Source organism: Naegleria gruberi (assembly GCF_000004985.1).
Source record: "Naegleria gruberi genomic scaffold NAEGRscaffold_38, whole genome shotgun sequence".
Classification (NCBI taxonomy): domain Eukaryota; phylum Heterolobosea; class Eutetramitea; order Acrasida; family Naegleriidae; genus Naegleria; species Naegleria gruberi.
This window is the reverse complement of record NW_003163289.1, coordinates 361,144-371,683: the sequence shown is the minus strand read 5'-3', so window position 1 is coordinate 371,683 and position 10,540 is coordinate 361,144. Positions and strand designations below refer to the sequence as shown.

The 10,540-nt window shown below is 33.6% G+C and overlaps 3 protein-coding genes across 3 annotated transcripts in view; all 3 read right to left on the bottom strand.

Annotated features, from left to right (window-relative positions):
• Nucleotides 1–668, bottom strand: part of NAEGRDRAFT_50804 (uncharacterized protein) — a gene marked incomplete at both ends in the record, with an annotated part of 4,180 nt that extends 3,512 nt beyond the window's left edge. The window contains one exon of the mRNA XM_002674707.1: nucleotides 158–668. Coding sequence (XP_002674753.1) covers nucleotides 158–668 — 511 coding nt within the window. The remainder of the gene's footprint in view (nucleotides 1–157) is intronic.
• A 600-nt stretch (nucleotides 669–1,268) lies between these two features.
• NAEGRDRAFT_50803 (uncharacterized protein) lies at nucleotides 1,269–7,146 on the bottom strand (the record flags this gene model as incomplete). The annotated part of the gene is made up of 4 exons (XM_002674706.1): nucleotides 1,269–2,890; nucleotides 3,067–4,793; nucleotides 5,038–6,147; nucleotides 6,236–7,146. The coding sequence occupies 4 exons, from the start codon at nucleotides 7,144–7,146 to the stop codon at nucleotides 1,269–1,271; spliced, it is 5,370 nt and encodes a 1,789-aa protein (XP_002674752.1).
• A 114-nt stretch (nucleotides 7,147–7,260) lies between these two features.
• NAEGRDRAFT_58688 (uncharacterized protein) lies at nucleotides 7,261–10,401 on the bottom strand (the record flags this gene model as incomplete). The annotated part of the gene is made up of 3 exons (XM_002674705.1): nucleotides 7,261–8,900; nucleotides 8,980–9,172; nucleotides 9,344–10,401. The coding sequence occupies 3 exons, from the start codon at nucleotides 10,399–10,401 to the stop codon at nucleotides 7,377–7,379; spliced, it is 2,775 nt and encodes a 924-aa protein (XP_002674751.1). The 3' UTR covers nucleotides 7,261–7,376.
• Between the last annotated feature and the right edge of the window lie 139 nt (nucleotides 10,402–10,540).

Here is a 10,540-nt window from a genome sequence, read left to right as displayed (position 1 = left end):
TCTCCTACTTTAGAATAACAAATAGGATCACATGTTTTTCCATCAGAAGATAATTGATAACCACTATCACAATATGGATAAATTTTCTTGATATTTCCATTAGGTGAACTTCTGGCTTCAGTGATGTAAATTTCATTCTTGTTGGTGACGTAAATACCTGAGATGGAGCTTGATAATTTGCAACTTGTTGCCTCAATATCATTCGCACAACCAGAAGATCCACCTCCAGCAATATCTGTAAGAGTTGTTCCATCATACTTCTTAATTTTAGGAGTTGTACTATCAGCATCTACAATGAACAGTTCATTAGATCTCCAAAATAATCCTTGAGGATTACTCAATCCAGTTACATAATTACTTTTCGTATTTGGTAAAGTAAGTTTTATGACTTTGCTGGATCCATCTGCGAAATAATATTCTCCAGCTGTCGAAACTGTGATACCAGAAACAGTATTTGTCGAAGCACTGACAGGTGTTACGGTTGATGGAGATGATAAGCTGAAATAACGAACACTATAATCTTCAGGATCAGTGAATAGCACTCTACTGTTTACACTATCTAATGTTATAAATGTTGGACTGTAGGAATTACTGGTTAATGTGTTAATATTATTATTTCCAAGATCGGCCAGTCTTATTTTATGTAAGCCTTCGTCACTAATGTACATTTTGTTGTTGGTTTCGTCAAAGCAAAAATATAATCCAGCTATTGTGAAGAATTAGTTTGGTTGACCAATCTAAAAAAACTTACTCAATAATGCGTCTGTAAGAGAAGCTCCATCAGTGGTTGTTGTTCCACCACCAACAATTGTTGTTGTTGAACCTGAAGACAGTCTTCGAAAGTAAGTCAAGTTTTAAAGATCAAATACTCACTTTTTAACTCTACTTGATATTGTGTTATATTCACCAAAATAAATATCACCACTTGTTAGTACGTGAATAGATTTCGGTGTTTCGAGAGAACTAAGTACCGTTGTAATCTTATATTTCACAGCAGCTGCATTGGAAAAGCTGGCAAACGCAACAAAACACAAGCAAAAAGTTAACACAAGCAAATTAACAAGGATATTGTTGGACATTTTGTTTGTGGATGGAATTGTAATGCCTTTCACACAATAAACGCACGGTTATGGTGTTTCTTTGTTTGTTGTCACCGTTATTGTTACACAAAAACACAACATTTACTTCTTCCAGACATTGAGATCTCATCAAAGAGTCCATCTGTTGACAAGTGATTGATTTGGTTACAACGCAAATTTCTTCTACGGTTAATGTTTCATTTTCTCTGTCTGTATCCTCACTAATTCAATGTAGAGTTGAGTAAGATCATTATTAGTGAGAGAATCAAACTTGGTTTTAGCCATTTTCCTTACTTTGAATAATGGAACTTTCTCATCAAAAATCAACTGTTTACCGTATAAAAGAGCTTGTTGAAAATCTGGGGAGAGGTTTCCAGAATTGGGAGATGTTGAATTGTTTGTTTCTGGGGATGAAGGTGAGGAATTGGCTTTAAAGTACTTGTCAATAACTTGTAAACCATTCTTGTTGATTTCCAAATTACTGACAATTGGAGATTCCATAGAAGAGGTTTCGACTCTAAATTTCTTTTCATTAGATTTTGCTGGATTTGGTGAAATGTTGGAAGAGTTGAATATTTCAGTAATTACTTCAATTCTTTCATCAGTTTCTGGACTTCCAGGAGGGGCTGTATTTGGTTGTTGGAAAGATTGATTAATATCTTGGTCAATTTTTGAAACTAGCTCTCTAGCACTCATTTTGAATTTCATCTTTCTATTGAGAATGTGAACAGTCTTTGTTTCGTCAATCTTCCATCTAGGTTCTGCAGAAAAGCAATTACAAATGCAATATCTGAATATGAAATTGATAGAATGAGGTTGAGCACACAAACTATTGAAAATGTCATTAAATCTAATTCCTTTGCAATATTCAGTTAATTGTTCCTTATATTCAATGGCTTTCTTTTTGGTGTTTGTTGCTTGTCTCTTTGAAATAATTTCTGTAATGTCATCCTTTAACTTTTTCACAACAGTCCAAGTTTCAGCAATTTGTAGTGAATTCAAATCCAAAATAATTGGTTGATAATTTCTATAGGTTTTACCAGGATGTTTCACAGATAGTGGTGCTAGACCATCCATCAATTTCTGTAATATAATTAGCATGGTGGTAGAGAGGAACATATCGAAACCTTTAGCCTTTTTAGTTGTAAATGGATTTTTAACTTTCTTCTTTGATGAAAGCTGAAACCAAATGTCAAAATTCTTTCTCAACTCGGAGAAGTTTGTTGCATACTCCATTGTTTCAATTTTGGAGAGTGCTTGAATTGGTTTGGTGTCAAGTTTAAGCCTCAAATAATTAAATATTCCAGTAGTTATTGTTGATAAATCTAATTCGAATGAAAAAAGTAATAATTTGAAAAGTATTTCCTCGTTCTGTGGGAAGTAAACTAAATTGTCCCACTTTTGGTCTATTCCCTTATCTTTGTGATAGGTAAAGTAGGAGAGAGCGACTGAATGTAAATCTTTCATTTTCTTGGATGGATTTGGTGGTAATCTCCATAAATCTTTCACAACTTGATTGTAAAACATTGGAACATCGAGAATTTCGTTGAGCAATTCCAACTTTAAATATTCGGTTGTGTACTTGAGCGCATACTGTTCTTTGTCAGAGAAGGATTTAACAATGTCGAACCATAATTGTTTCATTTCTGGTGAGGTTGAACTGGCATGAATGGTATCTATTGCCAAATCTATACTATCTGCACTGTTGGCGTAATTGCTATTCTTTCGCTTTCTTCTACCTACGTGAAATTGATTGGAAAATTTGGAAATAAGTAGGAGAGGTCTCACAATATCTGCCTCTTCAATCAATTCTGATGGTGGAATAATCCACTCAACGGTCTTTTGTAAATCGAATAGAGGATCGTGTGCGAATACTTTCATTAAGCAAAGAGATTCTCTATTAATATTCACACTCGTTTCATTGTATTGTAGAATGAAATTATCTTTGTAATAGTTATTTTTAAAATAACAGAGCGAAAAAACTTACTTTGCAAAAATGTCAAGTTTCTCCCACAGCTATCAATATCTACAATATTAGTCAAAACTTTTGTAAAGCTGTGTTTGTTGTTCTCTTCATCAAAATAGTACATGTATACATCCAGTTCAACACTGAGAAATAGAAGAACATTACCATATCCATCTCCATCGAGAACTTTCTTAATTGTAAATCTTTCTAAAAGATCCAATGTTGTTATATCGAGAATGCATTCTGCTTTATCTCTCTGAGTAGCAAGGCCACACACATAAATCCTATCACTGGCTGTCACAAATATACTGTTATTATTTACCATAAACACATCCTTAATAAGCTCCTTATTCCAAAATTGAGAAATTCTTGTTGGACTTCCAATCACAGACAAGCTATTTCCACCATTGGCCAACATTCCAAAATTATTCAAACCATACGAAAATTGGGCATTCTCTTCTCGTGTTAGGAAAATAATTGATCCCATAAAACCAGCTATTTTTTCTACGTGTATGCTTGACTGAGTCACCTGCATTGGTGTAAAGAGATTATTGTATGGAATGTCCAAATACATGCCAGCAATTCCATAATTTCTACCACAAACAAATATTTTTCCTTCGAGAGTGAGAAACATTGTCCAATGTTCCTCTGCAATTATTTCTGCAATTTTATGGCCATTAAAATTAAGTGCCACAGGCTCTGTTTCTACAATTTCATACTTGTCTGAAATTCCTAATTGTCCATCAAGATTACTTCCCATCACAAATACGTTTCCATTTTCGGTAAGTATGAAAAAATGTTTAGTTGATCCAAATACAAGTTTCTTAATAGCTTCCTTCACTACATGAAACTTGAGAATCAAATTAAAGTTGTTTTGTTCCATTCTTGAAACTGAACAGATTTCAGTTTCCTTTCTTGTCATCTCGTTGAAATAATTTTCATTGACATTGTCAACCAGTTGTTTAGAAGAAATTTTGGTTGAAGATAAAAGTGCCGAGGCAGATATTGAGAGTGGTTCATCGTCACTTGGTGATCTCGGAGATCTATTTGGTGATGTATCATTCTTCTTGAATAGAGAAATCTTTCTCTTCTTCTTTTCTTGTTTTTGTAATATTTCGTCCAAATTATTGGAGGTGAGAGAAATACTGTCCAGAATAGTTGTTGGTGTTTCCGCTGTATCAACAATTGTCCTATCAGATTTTAAATTTTGTGCCAAAAGTGTATTGAAGAAGAGACACCTTCCAATAAAATTTAATCGGTCATGTTCCAATAACAGGGCAACAAATTGATGATGAGAGAATATCTTTCTGATTTTTGAAATATCTGAATGTTTCTCCCAACCTTGTATTGATTTAAATTCTTTTGATCTGTCATTAGTTTCATCATCTTCTGACATAGTTTTTGAAGGAAAAGAATCGGAAACTAATCCTCTCATTTTAATACACCAAGGAGAAATTTCATCCGAATCCAAATCACTGTACAATTCATTCCTTGACAAAAAGGTAGGAACAGCAATTTTTGTATGTATAAAAGAAGGAGGAGAGAGCAAACTAAACTGATCAAAATTTGGTTTCTTATTGTTGGTAGTTTGTTGTATGTCCATGTAATTTTCTACAATACTTGTTGTTGTTGGTTTACTGCCATCATATTGTAACTTTCCAAACAAATCATCGGAAGAAACCTGGCTGTTGATGATGGAGAGTTTACGTGATGGCTTTCCTCTCATTTTTTTCTGATTTGTGTCATCCCTAATGACAGAAGACAACAAATTAACATTGATTACGATATTTGACGGTTAGATCCACACAACTTATTTAAACACAAAACAACATGTTGATAAATTAGAGTTTCTATTAATCAAATTCAAAATACAAATCTGTAAAACCTAGATTGGAAATTAGTGAAGGATCAGCATGATTAAGAAAATTGGCGTGGTCAAAAAGGGTTTTGTACTTTGACCATGAAACATGTGTAAAGTGAACAAGTTCGTACCATCTTCCTTTAAATGGTGAATGATCTGATACTTCACCATTGAATTGATATCTATCCCCAAATGCTTTGTAGAATATTGCCAGAGTGTAGTGATGGGGATTTTTGTGAGGATCTTGTTTAAAAACAATCATGTTAAACACATCATCATTGTGTTGAAATGTGAAATGAGATTTTGTGGTTCTCTTCTTCGACTTTTGGTGTTTGTAAATAGGAATAAATCCCTTTGATTCTTCTATTCCAAGAGATGAAGATGAGGAATAAATATTATTCGAGGTTGTTGTTGAAATTTCCGTACTAAATTTGTAAATACTACTATTCAATTTAGGTGAAGTATGTTGTTGCTTTTTGAGATTGGTGAGTTTTTTGATTTTAACATCTTCTGGATTGCTTAAATCTAGAATGAATAATTTAAAATATTTGGGTAAGCTAGTAACGTGGTGGTGATGCGTATTGAGCATTGAATCAATATTTTCAGCATTCACCTCTTTGTCTCCTAGCTTTTTCAATAGGTATTTGTCAATTTCCAAAACGACAAACATGTTATCATCGAATTTACAAACTTTTACGTATTGGCTGGGTTGATGCAGCCCACTCTCTGTATCTAAATCAAATGGGATTACATCTCCAATCGTTTCAAATCCTGTCTTGACAGAATTTAATGATCGTAATTCAAATCTTCCACTAGTTGGACTTTTTGCCTTATTAAAAAGTTTTCTAGTTGTTTGCTTTTGGAAAAACAGAACATTCAGTGAGTGAACCTTTGATAAATAGACACTCGTCTTTTGAATAATTGCCAGAGTTGTGCTACTACTGCTTGTAGGTGTTTGAGGTGTCAACTCTAACGAGAGAGAATAATTCCCATTATCATCCATTCTTCTCTTGTTCATTGAATAAATATTAAAATTATAGTCATTGTCACACTTTACAAAATTGAGCTCATTATCATTATGTACAAATTCTAAACGAGGAATGTTACTAATTTTGAGAGCATTGTGACTGGAACGAAATAGAGATTGGTAAATATCTTGTGTGATTTCATTCCCAGATTCGTCAATATCATCTGAGTCTGGGAATGAGTCCCACGATGAATAAGCATCTAGAGGAGACTTTCTATCAAAGTTAATTTAACTAATCCTCGAATTATGTAACTTACCTACTGAGAAAGTCATAATCAATTAGCTCTACAAACTCTACAGACTCTACTCCTGTTACATATTCATGAGTGGTCGAAGATTTTCGATCTCTAATTTTCATCTTGCTCACATTCAATTTAAATTTCATAATTTTCGTCACTCCAAAAAAGCAAATAATCAAATCTTCAAGCTCATTACCAAAATAATGAGTAGAAACACTTTGATTTGATTGTTGATTTTCTCTAAATGTTTCCAATCCAACAGAATAACTCCAAAAGTTTCCAGTTGGAAATCTTTCCAAATTCGAGCTCTTTGAAGCTTGTTTAATTGGCAATAATTTACAATTTACATTCTCTCCAATATTTGTACATTCCTCATCGTCAAGCCTAGAATTAATTTTCACCATCCAAAATTCTACAAATAAATTATTATACATTGAATGCCAAGGACTCCACATCAACATGTACGAATCTGCATACTCGATATTATTCTTATTTTCTTGTTGAGTTTCTTCTAGAAAGCTAAAATCACTCGATCTTGCACTGAGTTGAGTGATATCTAAACCTCCTCCAGAAGAGTTTGACCTTTTCAAACTTGGAGTTGCTGATGGAGAGGAAGGAAGACTCAAAAGAAGGCTTTGATTAGATGAAGAAGACTGTTGAGTACTACTTTTGTAGGGAGTAAGAACAGTCAGAGGAACCATTTCAAAACTCTGATTAGAATCATTACTGTTATTGTGATGGTGATGATGGCTTGTTCTACTATTGGTATTTGTATGATGAGAATGTATGGAGAGTGATGATGACCTATTAAAATTATGATGATTCCTAGAAGGTTGATGATGATCATGATGATGATGCTGTATTGTGATGAAGGGTTGTTGATTGAAATCACTGTCAGCAGCTGTGGCATCATCCGACCTATTCCGAGAAGATGTCTCTCGAAAGTCTTCTTTGAACATTTTTTTAATAACCATATTTTCAATAAATTTAAATAATTTAATATTTTAATATTTAAGCCTGTAACGGAATGCAAAGAGGAAATGTAAGGATTTTCTTTTCAAAAAGACAGTTGGCACAAAACCATTGGTACCAAGAGATTTTCCTCTTCTTCAAATTTATTATTAGCTTGATATTTCAAAATTGAGTTGTGATGAATTTCAGAATGCACTTTTTCATTGAATTCAACCTCAGGATAAGGCAATAATCAGAATTGATTGACTGAACTGTGAGCTTGGAATGGATCCAAAGTGGAGGCAAAATCCAATTCAATATCATCAATAGAACTAGGCGTGCTCAAATCTCGTAAGGCATCTGCTTGCTCTTGAACGTTCTTGGATATTTCAGAGACGTACATTGATAACTCGTTAACATTTCCAGGTTTGATTGACCCATTCATTACCATAGAAAGAGCTGGATGGGAGAATAAATTGTCACCACCTGTTCCACTTTTTCTTGGTTGACCCAAGAGAGCTTCACCTAATCCCTTGTTAAAAGTCAACATGAATTTCCTCATTTCACTATAAAAAGTTCCAATTCTTTCACTCTTATTGGTGTTTGTCAAAGGTTGGTTGATTCTCAAATCAGGAATGATAGAAGAATTGGCAAAATTGGCAATAGATTCCAAAGATTGGGTAGACCTCTTTGCTAGAAATTCTTCCAAGTCTGTAACATATTTAGCAATGTAACGATATCGTTTCCTCAGTACATGCAATCCACGCAAGTCTTTTGCTACAACACTATAATAATCTACAACTGTATAATATTGGTCTAAATCAATGCCATCCAATTTCACTTCTCTATTTACAATTTTAGGACAAGGACGATAATTTTCACGTTCTCCTCTTTCTATCATTTTACAAATTTCCAAATTAACCTTAACTGCGACCAAAAAGAAGGAAATTAAGTATGGTGAAATGAATGGGAAGAACTCTTCTTCAGTCGTCTTACTAATAGCTAGAGCAGCATATTCCAATAAATTAATGTGCTCTGCTATCACCTTATCTGATCCTGCAGTATCAACCCCATGTAAGGCACCAACATTACATCCAGATAGAAGTAACACTGTAGCTCTAATCCCATTAATACAAATGATATTGTTGAGACTGTGCAATCTTGTTGCAAAGACAGAATTATTTTGAGGGCCCATTGCAAAGTGCAGGAGTGATCCAAATAATTCCAAAGTTTTCAATCTTTCGTCCACATTCTTACTATCAGTTAATTGATAATATGTGAGATAAACTTTCCATTCTTCTGGCATTGCAAGTCCAAGCATGTCCAAGGAGAGTTTTTCAATAGTGGAGATGTTAGGGACAGGATGGGTCTCTGTTGAAATTAGTTCTGTTATGAGACACAACCAATTCAATCTCGAAATACTAACTCTATATAAAGTTCCATTCATTTCTCCATGTGGAGATTCTTCTGCAGTATGACCTTGTTTCCAATCACTCATGTAATGATTTACAAAACTGAGATATCCTCTTGCTTGTTTGGTTTTTCCTTCGGCTGCATAGAAGAATGCAAGATGGGAATATGTGCAAACAACGAAAGGATTTTCATAATCATCGAAATGATGTGACAAACTGTTTCTTGCCTTGATCATTGTTTCCTCTGCCAAATCAGGATATCCAAACTTTAATTCACACAGAGATTGAATAGACAAGAGAAATGATAAAACGTCACGACGACTAAGCAACTCTTGTGGTCCAACAAGTAATAACTTCTCTAATGCCTAGTGAAAGGTTATAAATTATTTGATTATTAGATTTCAAACATACCTCTTGATCAAATGGTGGATTACCCATACAAACAATGCTGCAATAGGTTTCAATTGTGTTCTGTTTGATAGATTTAATAGCATTGGCTGCCACTTCATTTTCATCTCCAACATTGAACATAGTAATAATGTCACCTTTTTTCTTCCTCCTTTTCTTTTCCTTCTTCTCCGCAGCCTTTTTAAAGAATGGTTCCTTATATTCACAATTCAATCCTTTAGTTGTACATCTGGTACAGAAAGGTAATTTCTTATCTAAGAATGCAGTCATTTAGAATTTTAATTATTCGAATAATATTACTTACCACTAATTTTCATTAAAAATCTAAATTATTACTGAACTAATTTCAATCACTTACCATCTATTAAAATTAGAAATAGGTTATTTGACTTGTACGTACCTTTTATGTATTTTCCTGCAATTCAAACATGCAATTGGGTGAAACTGAGCTTCTGCTCCGTCATCCTGTTCATCGACTGCAGATGATGTTGCATAATTCAATGAATCTATTGTCACATCTGTTGGATTCTGGTTCATCATGGTATTATTATTATTTAATAACTGACTGAGTAATGCACTATTTTGGGGGTTTGAATTATTTACATAACTGTAGTTCATATTATCCATTTGTTGATGTTGTTGGACCATAGTTGGTGCTTGATTATAATTTCTTTGTGCAGTTACTTGTTGATTAGAATTATTCATCACGAATTGATTCCAAATACCACCTCCCGAAGATTGATTCCATGGTTGGTGGTTATTATCCATTACACTAGTATTATTAATTTGTTGTTGTTGTTGATTAGGAGATGCTCGGTTCATCATCATTGGTTGTTGACTATTTTGATAATTATTATTTGACAATTGTGTATTATGATACATTTGTTGTTGTTGCTGAGAATACATATTATTATCGGGTGAAGGAGTTGAATTCAATACAAAATTTGGATGATTCATATAATTGTTATTATTATACGAGGAACTATGGATATTCGGAGAACCACTGTTACTACTCAAACTTCCATTATGGTGTTGGTTCATGTTATTATTAGCCATCAATTGATGTTGTTGTGTTGTTTGATTATTATTATTTGCAAAATTATGTTGAATATGTTGTTGTTGCATCATGGATGGCGATTGATTGTTGTTGTTATTATTATTGTTGTTAGATAGTAATTGAGTCATCAAACTAGTTCCATGACCACCACCTATTGGCATATTATTATGACTACTGCCACCATTAATATTATTTCCATTAAAAGCAACACCAGACGCATCATTAAAGCTCGCTATTACAGTACTATTATGTTGTTGTTGTTGATAAACATTGTTTGGTTGTTGTTGCTGATGATAGTGTGGACTTGAAAGTTGCTGATGATGATTTACTGATGGTGATGTTTGTTGTCCAATCGTGTTATTTGGTGTTGAAGATAACTGATGATGTGGATGCGAATACATTTTTTAGAATGTGATAATGCATCTTTGAAGTTGTTTGTACTACTGGTGTTCTATCAAGCAACTACCAACTCTTAAAAGTCCTCTTCTTGCAATCTTCCGATGATTCTTGATTTGTGATCTAATAGTAAAATAGACCTTG